Source organism: Saccoglossus kowalevskii, chromosome 11 (assembly GCF_978046115.1).
Source record: "Saccoglossus kowalevskii chromosome 11, keSacKowa6.1, whole genome shotgun sequence".
Taxonomy (NCBI): Eukaryota; Metazoa; Hemichordata; class Enteropneusta; family Harrimaniidae; genus Saccoglossus; species Saccoglossus kowalevskii.
Window position 1 is genome coordinate 9,972,617 of NC_140651.1, and position 22,173 is coordinate 9,994,789.

At 37.3% G+C, this 22,173-nt stretch overlaps 3 protein-coding genes across 3 annotated transcripts; all 3 read left to right on the forward strand.

Moving 5' to 3' along the window:
- The first annotated feature begins 13,218 nt into the window (after positions 1 to 13,218).
- LOC144349393 (uncharacterized) lies at positions 13,219 to 13,740 on the forward strand. Its single transcript, XM_078007965.1, has one exon. The coding sequence runs from the start codon at positions 13,219 to 13,221 to the stop codon at positions 13,738 to 13,740; it is 522 nt and encodes a 173-aa protein (XP_077864091.1).
- A 176-nt stretch (positions 13,741 to 13,916) lies between these two features.
- On the forward strand, positions 13,917 to 16,095 carry LOC102807211 (uncharacterized). Its single transcript, XM_085505181.1, has 5 exons — positions 13,917 to 14,231; positions 14,337 to 15,245; positions 15,396 to 15,602; positions 15,703 to 15,841; positions 15,929 to 16,095. Exons 1-5 carry the CDS (start codon positions 13,917 to 13,919, stop codon positions 16,093 to 16,095), a joined length of 1,737 nt encoding a protein of 578 aa, XP_085361307.1.
- A 6-nt stretch (positions 16,096 to 16,101) lies between these two features.
- LOC102807345 (alpha-N-acetylneuraminide alpha-2,8-sialyltransferase-like) lies at positions 16,102 to 21,687 on the forward strand. Its single transcript, XM_085505182.1, has 7 exons — positions 16,102 to 16,118; positions 18,814 to 18,888; positions 19,280 to 19,358; positions 19,786 to 19,892; positions 20,589 to 20,678; positions 21,004 to 21,212; positions 21,464 to 21,687. The coding sequence occupies exons 1-7, from the start codon at positions 16,102 to 16,104 to the stop codon at positions 21,685 to 21,687; spliced, it is 801 nt and encodes a 266-aa protein (XP_085361308.1).
- The last annotated feature ends 486 nt before the right edge of the window (positions 21,688 to 22,173 follow it).

Consider the following 22,173-nt stretch of genomic DNA (forward strand, 5'->3'; position numbering starts at 1 on the left):
CTTCCTGTTATACTGTTATCTGCATTTTCTGAATTTGCTTTGGCATCGATTTATAACTATAAATCGAACATGTATACCTTCCTTGTTACTTTACTGAGTAATTATATTTAAAATGACAGAAAATTGGGTTTGGGCGTTCCGGTGGACGGACGTTTCGGCCAAGGGTTTCAATATTTGAAATTCGCACCTATCGTTATATGTGTAGGTATCAGTTACTAGTATTTCAAACAATAAGTATGATTTTTGTGCCATTGAAAAAATGGTATATGCTTGTATTTTGTGCATGTATTTATGACCAATTTCAAGAATCGTGACTCTTCCATACATTTCACTTATGTTCATTAAACTTGAATGAAGTCGCCTCTTGAAAAGAATGCTATTTACGAAGTTTAAAATAGCCAAGCCTTCCGGATTCGAGCCTCTTGATTGATTCGACAACGGTAGCTATCATTTATTCTAAAAAGTTGAAGATCGGTAAACATAAAACTAATCTAAAATATCTCCTGCTTTTCACGTGCGACATGTTTATTAAAAACAGAGTTAAGCGAATTTAATTATATATTAATGCGTGAACTCTGGAGGTCATTGCCCATTGCTGCACATAATTCAAACACGTTGTAATAGAGTTCATATTTATATTCACTTCATTTCAAATAAACTAATTCACCATTGAAAAATCGCCCAACAAAGATGTCGCTGATCACTCAGTTGTCGCAGCGTGTGTTGTACCATGATACACCCAGTTTCGACTTTTGTAAAATGCGATAGTGAAAATATACGTTTCACTTGGTATCACCATGGAGGTAAAAAAGACTTTTACCTCCATGGTATCACATTAGGGTCAAGCTGTGGATGGGGCGCTAAACGGCGGAATATTCGGTACCCTTGAACATGCAATAGAAATTACGTGTATACAGTACATTCTAATTATTCTTCGCAAATAAAACAACAATACAAATAAGAACTTTTCATTATCTAATTTACATAATACTGAACATAATAATGACCGAGAAGACTGGTTGTTACAGTTGTTGTCTATTGCACGATATAAGTGATCAGTTGTTCACAGAAATATTTAATACATAGTCAATTACGTGATATCGGTGATCAGTTGTTCACAGAAATGATGTCGTCATTCAGTTTACAAAAATATTAAAACATACTAGTAGTCTATTCCGTTATTTCGGCGTACATGTTTAGTTGTTTACATAAATATTTAGTGTATAACCACTTTTTTGAAAAGTTATTTCCCAAACTAAAAAACGCCAACGTCCTTTAAAATACTAGTAGTATGATACAGGTACAAATTTGAAGGGCGCTGGTCGTTGCGCAGCGCGTTTTCGTACTTCATGTAATGAAGCAATGTTTACACGTGTTGTATACGTCGCTATGAGTCCCCTATCCAACGGGACGCGATGACCACCGCCCTTTGAACAAAAGATTTTTTTATTTTATATACTGACCAAAAAATATCAGAATAACAATGTTTTAAACGTTTGTAAAATTAACATCGCAAATATTGAGAATTTGTTTAAGAGATGACGCGGTGTAAATAAACATTGCAAACAGGGTCTGTTTCGTTCGTAGAATTTTTGTTTTGTTTATTTTGGCTCATAAAAAACGTGCTGCATTTGTTTCTGTCTTTGGCATATTTCAGAATGATAGATATTGTCCGGTCGTATTTTTACGTATTTAAGGATCTGTTTATACCAACCGAGTGCACAGTATTAATTTCACCCAACCTGTCTAATTTCCGCTTTATTTTGAAAATATCGCCCGCTGCGCGCATTTTAATTCGTGGTTTTGGCATCGTTATTTTTGGGAAAACACATCAATATTTTCTTCGTTTCTTTGCCCTAGGGAGTTAGCGTTGTCTTTATCAAGTAACTGTCTCGATAATCATTGATGAAAGGAGAGAGCAGTCCTGGATTCAAACGGAACACAGTTCGGCTCCTTCAGCATGGTAAACAAAAGGTCGTAGTTCAAGTTGCATGCGCGAATGATACAAGGGGGCAAGGAGGGTTATTTTTGTTCAACGTAATTGCAACATTTTTTTTTCGTACAACGTAAATTGGAAAAATAAATTCTGCAATTGTGTAATCACAGGCTAGACGTACGACGTAATCAATCAAATATTTTTTATCGTACACTGTAAAAATGTGTCATTTTTCTCGGTACGTACAAGAATTTACATCCAAATTAAAAAAGTCGTAAAGAATAATTCAGCGAAATTACATTTTCGAAACTGTGAAATGACTAGATGACACAATTCATTGCAAAGTTCAATTATCACTGTAAATTGTAAAAACGTCTTTTTTTCCTTGTAAATTGTAAAAGGTCCTTTTTATTTCCCGTAAAACTGTACCACTACCAGCTACCCCCTTTGCCCCCTCCATACAAAGTATCATAGATTGTCGTTCGTCCATATCGTGTCGTTCGGATTTTAATAGTAATTAATACTCTATTACTCGTTGTATCCGTAAACTTTACCATTGAAACAACAAATTCAACCACTCGTGTACCAGTGATCAGTGTTTGAGCCAGCGATTGGTGTTTTAAATAAGCGAGCGAGAAAAGAAAGTGATATAAATGTGGTAGTTTTTTCGATCGGAAAAGATCCCGTGGTCGGATATTATGTGATAATTGGTTGCTTAAAACCGATAAAAGCGGATGATTGGGCGAAATTAGTAGCGTGGCAAGTTTATAAATTGAGAAACGTCACCAAGTAAGGACACGGTAGAAAGAGTTGATAGTAAACGCAGGGGTTTACGGCGGGGAGCAGCCACCACCCCTTTACCGTGAAAGCGTGAAATCGCGACAGATTTGTTTCGTTATTATATTTAATATTAGGTTTTGAGAGCTGCTGAGTCAAAAAAAAGACTAAATGATCCAAAAAGAACGCGTTGGAGACATATGCCTATGCAGAATTTGGTTTGCCAGTACATAATCCATTTTTAACACCTTGGCTACTCTATTGACAATGGCTGTTTATCCTGATTTGGCACTTGGGGTGACCGGTAATCAGTGTCCACAACGTGCTGTGCATGTTTTCGGCACGAATTCAGTTGTAAGCTGAAATTTTCATCTGCGTGTTTGGTAGTCGTTAGCTAAACATTTTTGGGTTTCGTTTGCAAAGTTACAGAGTTTCGTCTAACTGTTTTTGCTGAAATACATTGTATACTGTATATAGTTTTGTCTTATTCTCTCCACTGTGATGTGGTATTTAATCTGATAGTACTACAACTCTTAATTTAGCAAATCTTTGGAATGTTATTTTTATTGTGATAATCAAGAATATAAATTTGCCCGAAGTCGGGAGTTGTGAACAAATAAACTGTTAATAAAGAGCTTTGGTTATGTAAGATCCATGGTAAGATCTCCGTGATAAGGGGTGGATAGAAACGCAGTCTCTCAACCCCCGGTTGGGAAACGATAATACTTCTTTTGTCTCAATGCGTGTTACACGTTCGTCAAATTGTTTATTCGTTAACCCATGCACGGTTACTAAAAAAGAGTACTCATCCGAAATGTACGTGTGGTTCTTCGTAGAGCTTGTTCACTAAACGTGGATATTCTATCGAAAACGAGCTTAAAATTTCAAATTTGCGGAACATCAAGTGATTGACACAAAAATGAAACAAAATGGTGGACCTTAAAATCTCAAGCAATAGAAGGCGTACACAGCGCGACACGCATCCTTGAGGGATTAGGCAGATTCACACCTTTTAACAATGGCGTTCCCTAACCGTCTTTTTTAGTAACCGTGACCCATGGAGGTCTCTTTTTACCTCCATGGTTAACCCAAGTGAACGCAAGCCTACTTTTTATTACCATAAAATTAGCATATGGTATGACATATGACAACAGAAGCCTTCTAGAATCACATCTACGCATGCGTATACATTTCGTTTCATTTTTTGGCACAACGCGAGAGACGGTACATTATTTACCGAAATGTGGGAAAACTACGAGGATTTTGTCGATTTCGATATCGATTGGAATGATATATTGCAAGAGGGCCCAGAGAATGTTGCTGCTGAATGCACGAAAGAAGGCTACGGAAACAGAGACATCGACGCAGCCATCCATTCTGCCAGGGCCGCAAAAAAACGTATCGAACGTAGTTTATGTGTTAAAACACGATCTAAGTTTAATCGAAACAAACAGAACAGCCATTAAAACAGCATTGGGCACTTTTTTTAACTTCCACCTCAATATTAATAAAATAATAGCTCAAGTCGGAAAAGTGTGTTTGTGAGGTTTGTTAAAATTAGATACTGTCACTATAACATCGAATCGCCATCTTGATATAACCATAGCTCTATGATATAACCATGGAGATAAATGATATAACATGAACAAATTTTGTACACTCTAAATCAGAGAGCTGCTTAATTCAGTGATTTTCTGAGAAGAATATCGGAATCTGACTACACCAACATGATTCGGATATTTCTAAGATATAAATCAAAGGTTCTTCAAAAATTGTAGGCATCAATATAAAAAAAAAACACTTCGAACAGTCGTTTTCTTCGAACGATACTCGACGACCATCTTGGTTCGTGGGCGGATACAAGTATCTACGGGGGCAAAACTAACGGTAAAATGATCGACTGAAATGAACCCTTTATTACTGCTTTTACACAAAATAATCTATGTTGGGGAATAATTAAAATATTAAACAAAAATATGACGACTGTGATCGTTTTAGATGTAGGGACGCATGTTCATAGGGTGAAAAACTTTTTGTACAGCGTCACCGTAACAAGGCACCCTGCAATGAACATTGCTGGCTGTGATGGTCTGAAATTCTGGATTGTTGTTATGTCAATTAAATGAACATATCTTTTAAATTACACGTGCCATATCAGGAAGCTTTTACGGACACAAGTTACACACGCAACTCAGAATAATTTCGAAATAAGCTGTATAAAATGACAAAGATTCACAGGCGCGGAGCGGAAAACAGTGTAAATCTAGTCACCGGTTTCACTCCACAAGCATAACGCACACTGTTACCAGCGATCGGGGGGGGGGGGATTAACATCTTAGAACAAAGGCGTTTCCCAACCGGGTGTTGAGGGACTGTGGTAGAAATAAGTACAGTCTTTTTAGAGTGGGACTATGTAGAGAGAAAAAGGAGTGCATTTTTTTAATAATTTCACTCGAGCGACGTCACAACTTTTTTCAGTTTTTATCGCTCATTGTCGCAGTGCCAGGGGTTGTTTTAGAGTTCCGATCTGTTTATAAATATTCATGAAGCAATCGCAGCTGTTCTGAGAATTATTCGGACAGTCATGTAACAATATATCTTGGAACTTTGCAAAACACTTGAGTCTTTTCCAATCTAGTCTTGATGGCGCCGTTGTGTTGACACGCCCACAATTGGGACCATTTCATAATCTTGCTAGATGCGGGTAAAACGTTGTTTTAAAAACGTCACGCCTGGTTACAATTAAATAATAGGTTATATCTTATAACACGTACCTTGTATTTTGTGTACATTTAGAAGATGATTCTTACAACTTTGTTTTGACTTGAACATTTTAACGCAAACATTACATTCCCAGTCACCGTCTTTCATTTTTAAATGCGCATCCAAGAAACGCAAGTTGCGTCGCCCAGTAGATTTCTCTGGTATATAGTGTTCGTTGTTAATTTGTTCGTCTTCTTCGATAAAATCGCTGTCACTTGCGTCGTAGTCACTAAAAACTTCAAGAAACTCGTCACCGTCGCTAAAACATGCCTCGAAATCGTCCGCCATCTTAAAATGAGTATCAGCTGTAATTTGCATAATCACATCTCGCGATGTACGAGTTGTTGGGTATTTTGCATAAGGCCGTCTCGCAAATGGCGAGAGTTTGTTGAGTTTTAATCCGTAAGTTGAAACCGTTAGTTAAATTTAGTTAAGGGATTACAAGTAACATAGATCACAGGAAATACCGCAGTTTCCTATCCCTCTGTTAGAGGGTATATGGTTATATGTTGCATATGCGTTCAAGTGTTATATTTTAATTTTAAATTGTTATAACTATATGAGTCCACTTGACATAACACAATTTACAAATCAAATCCCCAGTGTTGAGTAACCCCAGGTATTAATGAACTCATTGGCACCGCTGTAAAATTAGGTGCGTTCGGACGTTTAAACTCACACATTCACAAGATAATAACGGTGTGAAATATGTCTGTTTTTTTTGTTTTTTTTAGAAAATGCTTTGTCACAGAATAATAGTCTGTGGAATAGTATGAAATAGTTATGGGACAAAAACAACAAACCTGCTTTGAAATCGAAAAAAAATGGGTCTTTTGATTACCGGGGACACATTTCAATGAACTTGATCACGGGAAATGAATGGCGTAAATATCAAGCGGAAATTCCGCTGTGAGCTCTCGCAATCGCGTCATTTTTACAAGGTTCGCCATTTTTTTTGTCACGTGGTAACAATGACTGTCCGGTTAGTGCGAACTTGTCCCTCTATATTTAGGCTTTTGAATCATAAATTCTAAAGTATGGTTCTGAATGAAACAACAGGCAGATAACACTTTATTCAAAAACGTCGTCAAACCCTTCTCACTACCTTAACGTGACCATTGAAGGTACTCCTTCCATGTCGTGACAATAACATAACCCCAGACTAGTAATATTACGAGTCTGATGCATAACGGTCCAGTGGCCGACATCCTGTGTGTATTGCAAACAAATAGCATAGCGCCGGTCGGCATTTTTTTATTCTGGTCGGAAATTCTGAATGGCGGTTTCTAGCAGCAAGCGTGGGCAGATTTTTGAAAAAATAACGAACGAAGAAATCGATAGGTAAAAAGGTGTTTGAGTAATATTCTCAAACATAAAACGCAACTAGATGAGTTTTCAGTAGACCAATACTCTCACGTGACACTACTTTCGCGAATTAGGTTCGTGCAGGGAGCTGCTTCGTGTAAACTACTTCCTTTGGGAAGCCCCTTTCGTTTTCGCACCCCAGGCCACGACACCAGATCTATTCACACTATCTGCCTAGAAAATGCTTTGTCATAGAATAATAGTCTGTGGAATAGTATGAAATAGTTATGGGACAAAAACAACAAACCTGCTTTGAAATCGAAAAAAAATGGGTCTTTTGATTACCGGGGACACATTTCAATGAACTTGATCACGGGAAATGCATGGCGCAAATTTCAAGCGGAAATTCCGCTGTGAGCTCTCGCAATCGCGTCATTTTTACAAGGTTCGCCATTTTTTTGTCACGTGGTAACAATGACTGTCCGGTTAGTGCGAACTTGTCCCTCTATATTTAGGCTTTTGAATCATAAATTCTAAAGTATGGTTCTGAATGAAACAACAGGCAGAGAACACTTTATTCAAAAACGTCGTCAAACCCTTCTCACTACCTTAACGTGACCATGGAAGGTACTCCTTCCAAGTCGTGACAATAACATAACCCCAGACTAGTAATATTACGAGTCTGATGCATAACGGTCCAGTGGCCGACATCCTGTGTGTATTGCAAACAAATAGCATAGCGCCGGTCGGCATTTTTTTATTCTGGTCGGAAATTCTGAATGGCGGATTCTAGCAGCGAGCGTGGGCAGATTTTTGAAAAAATAAAGAACGAAGAAATCGATAGGTAAAAATGTGTTTGAGTAATATTCTCAAACATAAAACGCAACTACCGGTAGATGAGTTTTCAGTTTATTTGTTTGTTTATTTATTTATTTATTAACACACAACATCCCCCGGAGGGGATGAAAAGGGTTACAAATCAAATATTAATAAAAGAAAAATAACTACATAAAAAGTAAGGGAACAAAAAAGCACTAAAAAAAGAAAGATACATGTGTATACGAGGAATGTGTTACTAGCTTAGTTTATGTAGGTGCTGCTGTCTTGTATTAAAACAGTTTTTTTAAATATTGCGCTAAAGGAATTGACATTTTCTCGTTACTTAGTAATGATATGAATTTATTTTCATTACTAAATTTGTCAAAATTTGGTATACATTTATTAGCTACAATGTAAAGTTTTGATCTTATTTCGTTGTAATGAGGACAATTTAGTAGACCAATACACTCACGTGACACTACTTTCCCGAATTAGGTTCGTGCAGGGAGCTGGTTCGTGTAAACTACTTCCTTGGGGAAGCCCCTTTCGTTTTCGCACCCCAGGCCACGACACCAGATCTATTCACACTACCTGCCTAGACTTCGTACTTGATATGGTTGCACATTTGTCGTTATTTTGCGCAAAGTAATGACAATCGAAACAGCGTTAATTTTTGACATAGAACAAAGGGAGATAGAGCAGTGGTGGACGGTGGACTAATCAGAATATCGGAATCAATCCTCGGTACTGGCATTTTGTGGTTCTTTGCTAAGACCGATATAAAAAATAAATGTAGTAGTCCAGATAATCGTGGTGTCGTAATTATTCAATATATACGTTAAGACAAAACATCCTTTCCCATTTATACTTTATATACATATATATAATTATATATATATTGTGCGTGGACGTTTTTGGACGAGGTGAAACTTTACATTCTCCTGATTGAATAGTGTAACGAAAAAGACGCTGGAAGCAATGTCAGAGTTGCTTCGTCGAAATGAGTTTGAGAACCTTCAAACCGTTTGGATCCGCTTCTTGGCATATGCCAAGTTATGCCCGTCTAATCGTTTAACAGGGTTAAGAATTTACAAAAAAAGAATAGCAGACTGCATATAAAGTTGAAAAAATACTTAGCTAAAACGCTAGCTACTGTACACTATTGTCCGAGACTCATTCTCGCTTCGAGACTCGACGGAAGAAATCTATGTAGGCTTGGCGTAAAAGAGGCCCGGCCATGGCGTACGATGATGTGGCGACTTGGATTCAGTAATACTCCACTATTTGGCTCAAGCAGGCCTGTAAGGCTGTATGTTAAACCATGGAGCTCCATGGTTAAACGTACGATGTATAAAACGCGTCGACGTGCTCACAATACTAACTATTATCAGCTCATTACCGACTGTCACCGAACCAATTCTGTCTTCGTATCGCTTATTTGGAATAAAAGACTTAATAAAAGGTCAAAACTTCCACCAGTATTCGACTGAAGTCTGTCACATTGTATTGCTTAACTGAAGAATGACACCTCTTGGTGTGTGAATTGAGTTTTATCCATTTAACATCAACAAACCACCAACTATTAATTGCAGCGAATTTCTTAATTTGTAATATTACAATAAATGCGGAGCAAAAAATGATATTATTATGGGGAGGGTGCTCAGCACTGCCAATTCACATCATACTTTTGACGAAATGGTCTCTCGACGAAATATGCATCGGGATAAAGCATTCTGTATGTAGTTTCTACCAACGAACATTTTAATTACAATTTTTCTATTCGTTTTTATCCTCAGACGGAAGTGGAATAGTCTCTCTCTTTCGGTTATAATTTGGTATAGTATACTGTTCTAGGCCAATCAGATCTTGGTTAGACCACACATATTTCATAACAACAAACGCAGTTGACACTTGCATGTAGATCCACATCCTCTAATGGACCATTATAGTTTTTATCAAGGTATCGGATGATTTTGAGCAGGCAAATTACATTGACATTACAACAAATACACATTTTAAATTTAAATATTTTATTATATTATTAAGAGTTCCATAATGTCTCTCACACGGGCATAGCTGTGCCAAGGCAAGTATACAAACCAGTGCCGCTACACATTCATTGTTCATTTAATCAAAGTCCCTCTTCACTAGAGTAGTGCACTAGATATGAACTTCGAATATAATTTATTCCAGGGACGTAACTACCAACGTATTTTATTTACGAATTGTACAGCTACCAGTCTACAGCCTTTTCAACATCAGCACCCGTTACGTGCACATGTTGGGAACTCGGCACGTGCCGATATTTTAAGCCTTCATGTGTGGAGAGAATTACAGCACTGGGTTTACGTTTGTCCGGAGCCACATCGGGATCCACTCGGCTCGTGCAGAAATCACGCTATCATTCGTCGATCTGTTAGTTGACCCAAACATGGAAAGCGATACACATATGATGAAAACAATAATTGACATATTGAAATTAATTAATTTTGTTATTATAGTATTTATTATGAGTCATCATGCAATGAAAAGCTTAGAAGATTCGATTTTTTTTGTTTACGTCAATGTAGCATTGCAAGAAAATACCGGTTGCAGCACATGAATATTCGTCGCCGACGACAGTTTGCATTCATTTCATTCATTACTACTGTATCCGATCATATATATAGTTATGTGTTCTCTGAAAATTCACCACTGATTTCGGTTCGTGCCGAGCGTTCAAGTAGATCTCTAACGTGAACGCCACTAATGTGTACTCGAAAGTGACTTGGCTGAGAAATGATTACGTACTACAATACACTAACACTGACACTCTTTTTCTAACTTTCGAAAATAATGGTTTTAAGAAGCATTCGCTGTGTGTTTTAATCATAGGTTAATCAACAGTATGTTTATAAGTTCAGTCACGGTTTTAGTAACCGTGGTTCAGTCACATCAGACAAAACAAATATCACTTGATGCCACAGTGGTAACACCTCTTTTGTTGTAGAAGTAACACACGTGATTATAAACAATGTATTAACAAACAAGTGTGAGCTGTCTTGGCTGAGTTCAAGTGCAGCCCTTTACACGTTTTTTTTCCAAAACGTAAAATATGACGGAACTTCGTTCTATCATACTAGACTTTTCTTTAGATTTTTGAAATGTCATGAAATTGAACTGATACAGACGTACAAGAAGCGTGATGTATTGGAGCTAAGCACGTCTGGGGGTACATCAATCCTCAAGCCACGACTGTGTTTGTCGTTGACGGCGGGATCATGACGCGGGAGTAATTGTACTTAACAAGCAATTTAAAAACAAGCCATACGAGGGCGCTATATACGAATATGGAATAATTTTATTATATTTGTTAAGCACATTTATATTGTAAACGGTTATACACACCATGTAAGGATAAATATTATAAGGCAGTTTCCGGAAAACGTCAAAATAAATGTAATTTACAATGGGCGTACTCTGCGTACATGACGTGGAAGAACACAAGAATACGCCGGAAACCGTTCACGTAATGATCGGTTACCCAGCTGTATATGTTGTTTCAGTTTCAACGTAAATTGGCGTATATTTTTGCATTTACGTTTCTTCCGTCCAACTTAATCAGCGGTTATTTAAAAGTATACGTTATAAACGTTGAACGGAAATCTGCGGTTTTTCAGAAATTACCGTTGATTTACGTTGGACTGAATGGACGACAAACGTAGCATTTCCGGCTGACGGTTACGCGACGGATATGCCACCCCCATAGTCCGACGGTTACGCGACGGTTACGCGGCGGATTTACTGCATAACCGCCATGTAACCGTTGTGTAACCGTACCGGAAACACGCGATTTCATGCCGTGTAATTGAATTGGTGAAAGACAAACCAAGAGAGGACATCATGGGACTGCCTCACACTGCTGCAGGATATCAGGAAGCTAAGAAAATACTTCTACGAACATACGGCAAAGATATTAAAGTACACAAATCACCGATAAAAGACCTTGAGAAAAATCCAACTGTTACTAACATCCACAAATTGAATGAAGTACATGACTTTTATAACAGGCTATCAAGAATTGTGCGTACACTCAAAACAATGAATAAACTGACTACAGCACAAAGTTCAGTATATACATTAATGGACAAACTAGGTCCTGTACGTGAAGTGCTTGTACAAAAGGATGACAACTGGGAAGAATGGGGTCTGGAAGAGCTTGTTGAGAGTCTGCAGAAATATGTGGAAAGAAATCAACTGAGAGTTACTGAGGAGAATAATACTACAAAATGGAGAGATGATAAGAAGAGAAAAGATGAAAAATTGCTGCTTGGGAGTAATGGAGATCACATACCGAATCGTAAAATTAAGTGTGTGTATTGCCGTTCTGAAGATCACTCCAGATATAGTTGTGTCAAAGTGCTCGATTTGGTCACCAGGAGAGCCATACTCCGTAGAAATCGAATGTGTTTCAACTGCACAGGAGTTGGACATCTTGCGAGTGATTGCAGATCAAGGGGATGCAGGAATTGCAAAGGAAAGCACCACACATCAATTTGTGACAGGGCAAAATCTACACTTAACGTTTCAGAGAGTGCAAAAGTAGTATCACTACACAGCATACAAGTGCGATTCATGCTACAGTCCTGAGCAAAGTTTGAACAGAGACAGTTCGAATCATGTTTGACACGGGTGCTGGTAGTTCATATGTGTGTTCTGACTTGATCACACAATTGCACTTGAAACCCATAAAGAGAGAACAACGCTGTATAGAACAGATGTATGGCACTGTCAGGAAAACTGTCGAACTGTACAATATTACAATAAAATCACTAGCAGTAGGTGGGTTTTCATTTGATGTAACCTTTGTAAATGCAGAAAAAGGTGTTTTAACCCACTTACCAAACCTAAACATAAAATCGCTGAAGAAACGACATGTTCGGTTTCGCAGACTGCAGTTCAATGAGGAAGAAATGACTGAGAATCTACTTGCTATTCACATCATCTTGGGAGCAGCCGACTACCAGAGGATTCGAAAAACAGAACCGCTGGTGTTGCGCATAAATCCAGACAAGGATCCAGGTGCTGAGTTCACCGTGTTGGGTTGGACAATTTCAGGAAAGCAGTCATCCACAGAAAGTCAAACAGAGAAGCAGTTCTTCATGAAAACCGAATATGAAGAATTTGAGAAGCTGTGCTCACTGGATGTTTTGGGAATTAGGGATGTGGATAGCAAAGAAACTTCAATGATTCATGAAGAATTTAGACAACAGTTGAGTATGACAGAACAGGGATACTACGAAACCAAACTGCCATGGAAGGAAGATCACATTCCTCTTCCTACCAACAAAGGCTTTTGCACAGCTCGACTATACAGCACATCAAAGAAACTAGAGAGAATGGGGGAAATTAGAGGAGTACAATGACATTATGAGAGAACAAATAAATGAGAGAATTATTGAGCCTGCACCATTTCATCAAACAGGGGAGGTCATTCATTATGTGCCACATCAGGCTGTTATCAGAGAGAAAGCAGAAACAACAAAGATGAGGATAGTGTACGACTGCTCAGCAAAAGCCCCTCACTCAATGACTGCTTAGAGACGGGCCACTCACTACAGCCACTACTGTTTGACATCATGATAAGGAACCGCATGCGAAAATATTGCATCACAGGAGACATCCAGAAGGCTTTTCTTCAAATTCGAGTACACGAACAAGACAGAGATGCAATGAGAATGTTGTGGTACAACAATCTACAAGTTCGTCAACTGATGGAGTACCGTTTTACACGGGTGATCTTTGGAGCAACTTCAAGTCCATATAACCTAGGAGTAACACTGCAAAAACACATTGAGAACTATAGGGAGAACTATCCAATAACAGTCCAAACCCTATTGGATGATACATATGTTGACGATATTCAAGGAGGAGGAGAGGCAGAACGTGATGTTGCAGTATTCAAAGAAGAATCTACCAAAATACTATCAGAAGGTGGGTTTTCACTTCACAAATGGCACAGCAACATCACTCATCTCAGCTCCAAAAACAACACAAAACATGAAGGGACTGATAACACATCAACCAGTGACACAAAGATTCTCGGTATCCCATGGAACAAGATGGAAGACACACTGATTCTTGACTTGAGCCAGGCTTAAAAAGCAGTGAACCAACTACTAAACGGAAAATGATATCTGATATTAACAGCATTTATGACATACTTGGGTGGAGTTCACCAGTAACTATCACTGCAAAATTGATCTTCAGTGAAGTTTGTCTCCTTTAGTTACATTGGGTTAAAAGGGTGCCAGAGGGAATTCACAAAAAATGGTGGATGTGGATAAAGAGCTTGCAACTAGCACCAACCATAACAATACCACGCCGTGTGTTTACCGACACACCCACAAGTTTTGAGATTCATGGATTTGCAGATGCCAGAAAAGTAGCTCTCTGTGCTGCAGTCTATGTTGTGGCATGCCGGGACTCAAAACCAGTCAGTCAGCAGTTGCTAGTTGCCAAGTCCAGAATCGCACCAAAATACAGGAGCATCCCAAGATTGGAATTGGCAGCTGCTCATACTTTAGCTAAATTGCAGAATAATGTTTCAAAGGCACTAGCTGCATTTCCCATCACAGCATGGAATAGTTGGGTAGACAGCACAACAGTTTTGTATTGGCTTCAAAACCACGGTGAATGGTCAACATTCGTTCGCAATCGAGTAAGAAAGATCAGAGAGCTTACAGATACTCAGTAGAGATATGTACCGACAACAGAAAACCCAAGTGAATTAGGAACCAGAGGCACAACGCCGGACCGTCTTGGTACACTTTGGTTGAATGGGCCAAAGTGGCTTTTGAGTGAGATAGACAGACCAGTTCAACCTGAGATTTCTGAGTCAGCAGGCACAAAAACAGAAAAGAGGTCAACGAAGTACAATAAAGCTATGCTCCTGACAGAAGATGAGAACGACTTGAATAAATCGGTACAAGACCTCTTGAGCCGATTTCCCTTCTGGAAGCTTTTGTGCATAACGGCACACATAAAGCGTTTTGCAGACAGCTGTAGAGGGATGAGACGGATTGGGCCACTCACTATATCTGAGATGTCAGCAGCGGAGACAGTATGGATTAAAATGACACAACAAACAAACAGAATGATAATAGACATTGCAATATCAGTAGATCATGACGGGATACAGAGATGCAGCAGTAGAATCCAAGGTTACAATCCAATCTACATTCCACGAAAGTCAGCCTTAGCAAGACGGATAATTGAGCATTGCCATATTCTAACATTACACGGCGGAGTAGCCAAAACAATGAGTAAGGTGAGAGAGAAATTTAAATACTGGATTCTAAAACTGAGATCCCTAGTCAAATCAATACTACACAATTGCAACCATTGCAAAAAGTACCGTGCAAAAATGTTGGATGCACCTGTGACATCAGTTCTACCTGCCTTCCGAACTGAATTTACTGAGCCCTTTGATGTGACAGGTGTGGACTTTGCAGGACCACTTCACTACAAATTAGGCAAGAGTGAAACGAATAAGGCTTACATCGCTCTCTTCACATGTGCAACTACCAGAGCTGTACACTTAAAGCTGTGCATAGATATGTCAACGAAGGAGTTTGTTGCACGGAGAGGATCACCAAGTTGTATGGTGAGTGACAATGCCAAGACATTTGTTGCGACCAAGATGTGGCTAACTAAGCTTCAGAATGATGAAGATATATTTAACTACCTCACAACAAAGGGCATTGAGTGGAGATTTAACCTGTCACGCTCTCCATGGTGGGGTGGTTTCTTTTAGAGACTCATTGGTATCACAAAAAGAGCCCTATCCAAAACTATAGGACGAGCGCTGCTGACGTTCGAAGAACTCAAGGAAGTACTGCTGGATGTAGAACTTTTCATGAACAACAGACCATTGTGCTACATGGAGGAAGACTTAGAACAAGTAGTTATCACTCCAAATATGTTTTTACGCGGACAGCCAGCACGTTACCTAGAGGACAATGTTCAAGACTTGACTTGATGATGACATAGGCAAACGTCTAAAATACCTTAAGACCTGTAGAGAACATGTACGTAAACGTTGGTTAAATGAATATTTACAGGCATTACAGGAGCGTAATACCAAGCGGTTAGAAACCAAAAACCATGAATTGCCAGGAATGAACTCTGTCATTCTACTGAAGGACTCGACAAAGAACCGAGCAAATTGGAAGATAGAACGCATTGTAGATACCATTGTTGGTAAGGACGGAGTGATCAGAGGATAACAAATCAAGACAGGCAGTGGCTACATTGTTGAAAGGCCACTCCAATTGGTTTGTGATCTAGAAATCAGCAATACAAATGATGAAACTCCAGTGGGTGATGATATTAAATCAGAAGAACCAGTTGGGACCCTCAAGAACCAGAATGTGAGTCGTCCAAGTCGAAAGGCAAAGACTGCTGCAGTGAACCGCTTAGTTGGTGTCATTGCAAACGAGATTGAGGACGATTAGAAAACCATGATATTAAAGTTAAGGTAACTTTAATAGGGTGAGGGTGTGGAAAACCTGCTATGTAGTGCTGCTAATTTAAGTGGCTATTTTAGTAACACTGATGACCTGGGGTCACGTTCACCAGGAGCCGAGAACAAACTTCTTATTTATCGATTTTTATGTTGACATTTGTTCCAAAAGTCTAGTTATTATATTAGAGTCTCAATTATTGTTATGAACATTAGCGAAGTTCAAATATGAGAAATAATTCTTAGTTAGAACTTTCGGGTATTCAGAGCGCATTATGAGAGTTGTTATGAACATCGTGACTGAATTATTATCGAACAACAAACATTCAGGATATATCATTGTACAAGATTCGTGATTTATTTGTGTATACACTCTGATATCGGGAAATCGTTTATTACAAAATGTATGCACCAGCTATTCTACAGTTATTGTCATTCGCGATGATTTCACTCTGATTTGTAAGATCAATTCTCCATACTCTTCCATTACCCATGATACTGTTCGAGCCTCGTTGGTAGGCTTTTCTAGAATTTTCAAGATGTCGCTGATGTAACAAGTGTTTGTAAACCGTTCCGTTGAATTAAAACAGAGTTCGGTGTTTATCGAGAGCCGTGAATTTCTTCAGTGTCACTGGGAATGGGCGAAAACCTGTATCAGAACATTAAACGTTTCCCTCATTAGCTGTTTTAAATTTGAGACAATATTTTAACGATCGTTTTATATTAGTAAGTAAAATGGGGTGTCTTCCTAATTACAAAATACATACCTTACAGTATACCTGCAATATGTATTTGCAACATTTCTCCATTCCCTACTATCAAACATTTCTTTCATTTGTAGTTCATAGTTGCTCGTCCATATTTCACTGCAATAGGCCAGGATAGGTTTAACCATATTAATATCAAATAGTTTTAGGTATTTTTGGCTGGAATAATGTTTTCAGATTATAGCAATTAAATTTCAAAAACAGCTTTCATCGCTCCGTGGCTCTTCTTGAGCTCTGACAAGTTTACTAGTTGTGTTTAGTTTCAAATCTAAGTTTCATTTTACAGATGTTTTCCATTAATTACAAATTGATGTTTTCTAATGGTTTTGCAAGATTTATTAACAATCGTGACTTTAGATTTTGAGACTTTTACTTCAAGTTTCCATTTATTACAATATGTTTGCAATAAGTTTAAAGCATATTGGAGGCTATTGTTTGCATTTGTAAGTAATACTAGGTGGAGAAATAGGACTGATTTGATATGATATGATATAACTACATGTTACATATGGACTTGACATTAAATTACTATTTATTGATATTTGAAAATAATATAATGTTGAACAGCAATATAATGCAGCATCGACGTTCCATATATATTATAGGTATAGGGTATTTTGGTAAAAAACATATACATAGTTTTAAACTGGTTGCTACGGGTTTCAAAATGTCCCTTTATATTTAGTATAGTGGTAATTATATGCTGTTTTCTGGTTGGTCACTACGGGCGTTTGTGTAATGGTCATAGACATGCGCACTTTACTCTTCTGTTTTGAATCATAGACGATCTCGAAAAATACAATATTTGCCTTTCGCAAATATATCCTTGACAAAAATGTTGTCAGCATAATACTGATGACATTTTTATACAGAAATGTTCCGCACACGATTTAAGCAAAGTAGGTATAATCACATCCAACTACTACATATTTGTAGCGAATTATCAAATTTTCTAATGGCCATTCTCGCCTCATTGTGTCTTGGGTGAGATAGAGTCTTACAAAGTTAAACATGTGCAAATTATGGGGGTATCCCAAAATGTTCGGGTTATGGTGTGTCCATAACTACAGCAGAATCCTAGTTCCAGTTATGGCTTGAATTTAGATTCTTGAATATTGCCAACCCAACCTCAGAAACAAACACTTTTATATGTATGAGCAGGACACAGATAAACTAGGTGCCGTTAACGACCTTTCTGGGTAGCACTTCAATCTGAAGTCAAACATTTTTTCGTATGTTAGAAATTGCTGCATTTAAGTTTCGAAATTAGTTTGACAGCTCATTTATATTTCTTACAACACATTGTAGTATATATAAATGTTGATCTGTATATGCACACTGAACACACTGTCATAAAGTAGTTAAGTTTGTGTTTGAACTCAGTCAGGGGAATTAACTGTGGGCACACGGTTTAGTAATTTATAATATACGTCATTTATTGTGAAGGTTTCAATCGATAGATACCGTGCAATACGTTGACATAAGTTGGTTGCTAAATGACAACCTCAGCTCATGACTATGCCCGGAGAGGCATGTGGTTGAGATCGTTCCCGTCTTGACTGAAATGGGTCATGGTTCACGTGGTATTCGTAATGCACTTAGATTGGCCAATTAGTTCTGTCGATATGCAAATATAATTGTAATTGACATAAGTGGGTATATTATTTGTATTGAGCGTCCATTATTGGAGAACTTACAATCAATACCAATGTAATAAAACATCAAGACAATTGAATGTTAGGTAACGCTTGGTGATGCTTTCAAAATAAACGAGAATGACTGGGATTTTGACGATGGTGTATCCAAGGCTGGTAACAACACTCAACCTATCAATAAATTGTCTTGCATTGTCTTTTAGTTTCAAGTTAACAATATGACAACCTTGAAGGCTAATTTACACAGAAAGGATTATTTGATGTTACAATATTTATTCTTATTTTCAGAAAATACATACTTGAAGATACAATCAGAGATGTCGAATATTGGACAATGAACAACACTCGTTCATATGACACGCGGTAAGATGATTTATGATTGTTATTACATTATGTGTTTACTATATCACCCACCACCTTTATGCTTATGAAATATATAATGTTCAAATATTTGTGAAAACACGCGTATTTTGATCAAATAAATGTAAATTTATTAACCAAATGATATCATATATTCTTTCAGCAAAACTAGAATAATAGTTGATTCAAGTAGGAATTTCGAAAATTGGAGATTCAATAGAACGCGTTTTTATGAAACTAGGTAAGAATATTTTATACATGTTTACGACAATGTCAAATACGGTTACAAGAGTATATTGCTTAATATCATAATTATGATTATTTTTAATCAAGGCACCATTTTTATGAATAAAGTGTCATTGTGTGCCTAACCTTTATACGGTTTACATTACAGGTTTAAACTATACCAACATTTACTTAGACACAATTTTTCAGCTGAGTGGCGATACCATGATTTCCTTGAATATGCTGTAGTAAGTATATTATTTGTTAGCAAGTCCAAAGTAATATGAATAGGACTATGTGTGACGTGTAACATAACTTATCATTGCTAATTAGTACGATAAATGTCACAATATGCATGTTACACGTCATCATGTTATGCGTGTTCGTACATTACGCACAGAAAACCAGCAGTGCCGATTTATCACAGTAATATGAGAATACCAGGCTGCTTTTCATCAATTATTACAATAACGTCATAAATTTCCCTTGGGGATTTGACATAAATAAATCATTCTTACCTCACCTCACCCAAATTCATTGTAAATCATTGGATTAGAGACTGATGGGCTTACTGTCCGGGTGCAAAAAAACATTAACATAACACACTAATTAATAATTGGATGATATATATGCAGCATTTGAATCAATTTCGTCAATGATTCCTTTTATTTTTAGAACAATGACAAAATGCACAACAAACGATGTAGTGTTGTTGGAAATGGAGGTATTCTAAAAAACAGTGCATGTGGACCAGAAATCGACAAAGCCGACTATGTTTTCAGGTAACTGAGAAACGTAAACAATGTAGGATTTATAAGTATTGTGCATATTGTACCATTGATATGTTGTGCTATCATGTATGAACAATCAGTATAATATATAAGTTACCTATAGTCAAATTAACTCACGGAACACCGGACAAATCATCAGCATTGAATGAACAACTTTGTCATTTGTAGACTCCTTGAGAATACAACCGTGCATTCCATGTATTATGGCAGTGAAATAAAGCAGTTGTACAATGTTCCACTCCATAGAACACATCTCTGTATTCTAATTTAACCGTTTCAAGCACATTAAAGTCATAGTCCAAAATTAGCAATTATGTTACCAATACATTCAAATAACTGCAATATTTCTTAGTCGCAATAAGATATACTAACGGTAATCGTCATTCACGTTCTACGCCGCTTTGACTACGTGCTCACAAGCTACAATCCCTCTATTAGGGTTTAGCCTTTGGAAACTGAGAAATGGATACCTTGAATAAACAGGATATTCTATTCGTGATCCTACAATATTGGATTTACTAAACTCGGAACAAATGAAAATTCCTACATTAATTTATTACATCTGGTATTGGGTTCAAAATTGTTTCAAAATCTTACTGAAGTGATTTTGACATAACAAGAGTATGTTGTTGTACGCAAACATGTTTCTATGTAAGGCAATATATTGATGCCATAATTTGTTTGCAGATCTAATCTACCTTCAATTCGTAATTTCACGTATGATGCTGGAAAGAAGACAAACTTTTCTACTTTTAATCCAAGTATAATTAGTGAAAGGTTTGACATCATTACAATGTATCTTATATCGAATCATCTTGAATGAAAACAAATTGACGAACTAAAGGCATATGGCAATATGATACAAATCAACGAGAGAGATATCAGGATCACATATATGGATATAAACTATATAGAACGAGAAAAGGTTATACTCTACATGTAGTACCAACCACATACACATTCGAGTCGTGATTAGTAGTCTGTTTTATAATGTATTGCCCTAGCGTAGGCTGATATACCACGATATATTGCACAACTATGCACTATCAAGTTGTATACTATTTCTTATTAAATCACGATATATTATCATTTATTTGAATAGGTACCACAACAATTTTTCTGGTTTTAAGCATGATCTCGATGCATATGAAGGTCATATATTGTTTTCTCGGACTGAACTAATAAAAGGAGCAAAACGTGCATTCTTATCTTATGTACGAGAGAATACAACGTTAATGGACTTAGAAGCTGATCCGAATTACTTATTTGCAGTTGAAACATTTTGGGTATGCAATAAAAGAGCGACTACAGGTTAGTTTTTCAACTTTCGACGAATTATCAAGGCGTGATTACAGAATTTACATATAATTGATATTATAAGGATTTAATCTCAATTTTAAAAACATAATTATGTTTTATAGTCTTTCGAAGTCCGGATTTTATATTGTTTAGGTTATTCAGGTGGAATCGGTTCGTGCTTTTGTAGCTGGCAATTATTTACAAATATTAAAACACAATCCCTGGATTTGATCGGAATTTATTATAACGTTTGCTTTGTTTAGGATTGCTATTGGTCAGCCTAGCGCTCATACGCTGTGATGAACTTCACCTGTTTGGATTCTGGCCATTTGATACTGATAAAGATGGCAACGATGTACCATACCACTATACTGAGGACATCGATTGGCCAGTAACAACGACTCATAACATGCAGTGCGAGTTTCAGATTCTTAGAGAACTGCATATCAAGGGTGTGCTTAAGCTGCATATTGACAAATGTGAATAGCGAGTAATAAGGTAAATAGAACGTCGCTTCGAGTGTGGCAAAAACTGAATAAAAACTATTTAAATAGTATGAATAAACAATCATTGATGGGAAACAAGATGATGTAGAATCGAGGGAACTTAAAATAAAAAAGTCGCCTCGTGCATTATGCAAGATAGATATGCTAATAACTCTACTGAACAGGCGACTCTACATGAAATCACGTCAAACAATAACTAACTGATACGAAATATATAATACAATATATAGTATATATATAGTATAATATCATAAGTATGCAATGATCTTTCCGGAAGGTCTATTCTCCTCATTGTCCATCATGTTTTTATATAACTTTTTTAGGCGTGTTGCAATGGAATGCTGAAAAACCTTTTGTTATTGTTCTGAATACTATATTTGTAGGCACTGTTGATTATAACTAGTCTTGTACCTATTGGCAATCCGTTGTCTTTTATCCAGAACATTATTGTTGTAGTTATTTATTGT

Coding starts and splice junctions, on each gene's coding strand:
- LOC144349393 (XM_078007965.1), top strand. CDS start 13,219: ATGATAAGGAACCGCATGCGAAAATATTGCATCACAGGAGACATCCAG.
- LOC102807345 (XM_085505182.1), top strand. Junction 18,889..19,279: donor ACTCGTTCATATGACACGCG/GTAAGATGATTT, acceptor TTTACATTACAG/GTTTAAACTATACCAACATT. Junction 21,213..21,463: donor CAATAAAAGAGCGACTACAG/GTTAGTTTTTCA, acceptor TGCTTTGTTTAG/GATTGCTATTGGTCAGCCTA.
- LOC102807211 (XM_085505181.1), top strand. CDS start 13,917: ATGTGGATAAAGAGCTTGCAACTAGCACCAACCATAACAATACCACGC. Junction 15,246..15,395: donor GAGGATCACCAAGTTGTATG/GTGAGTGACAAT, acceptor GGTTTCTTTTAG/AGACTCATTGGTATCACAAA. Junction 15,842..15,928: donor CATTGTAGATACCATTGTTG/GTAAGGACGGAG, acceptor TTTGTGATCTAG/AAATCAGCAATACAAATGAT.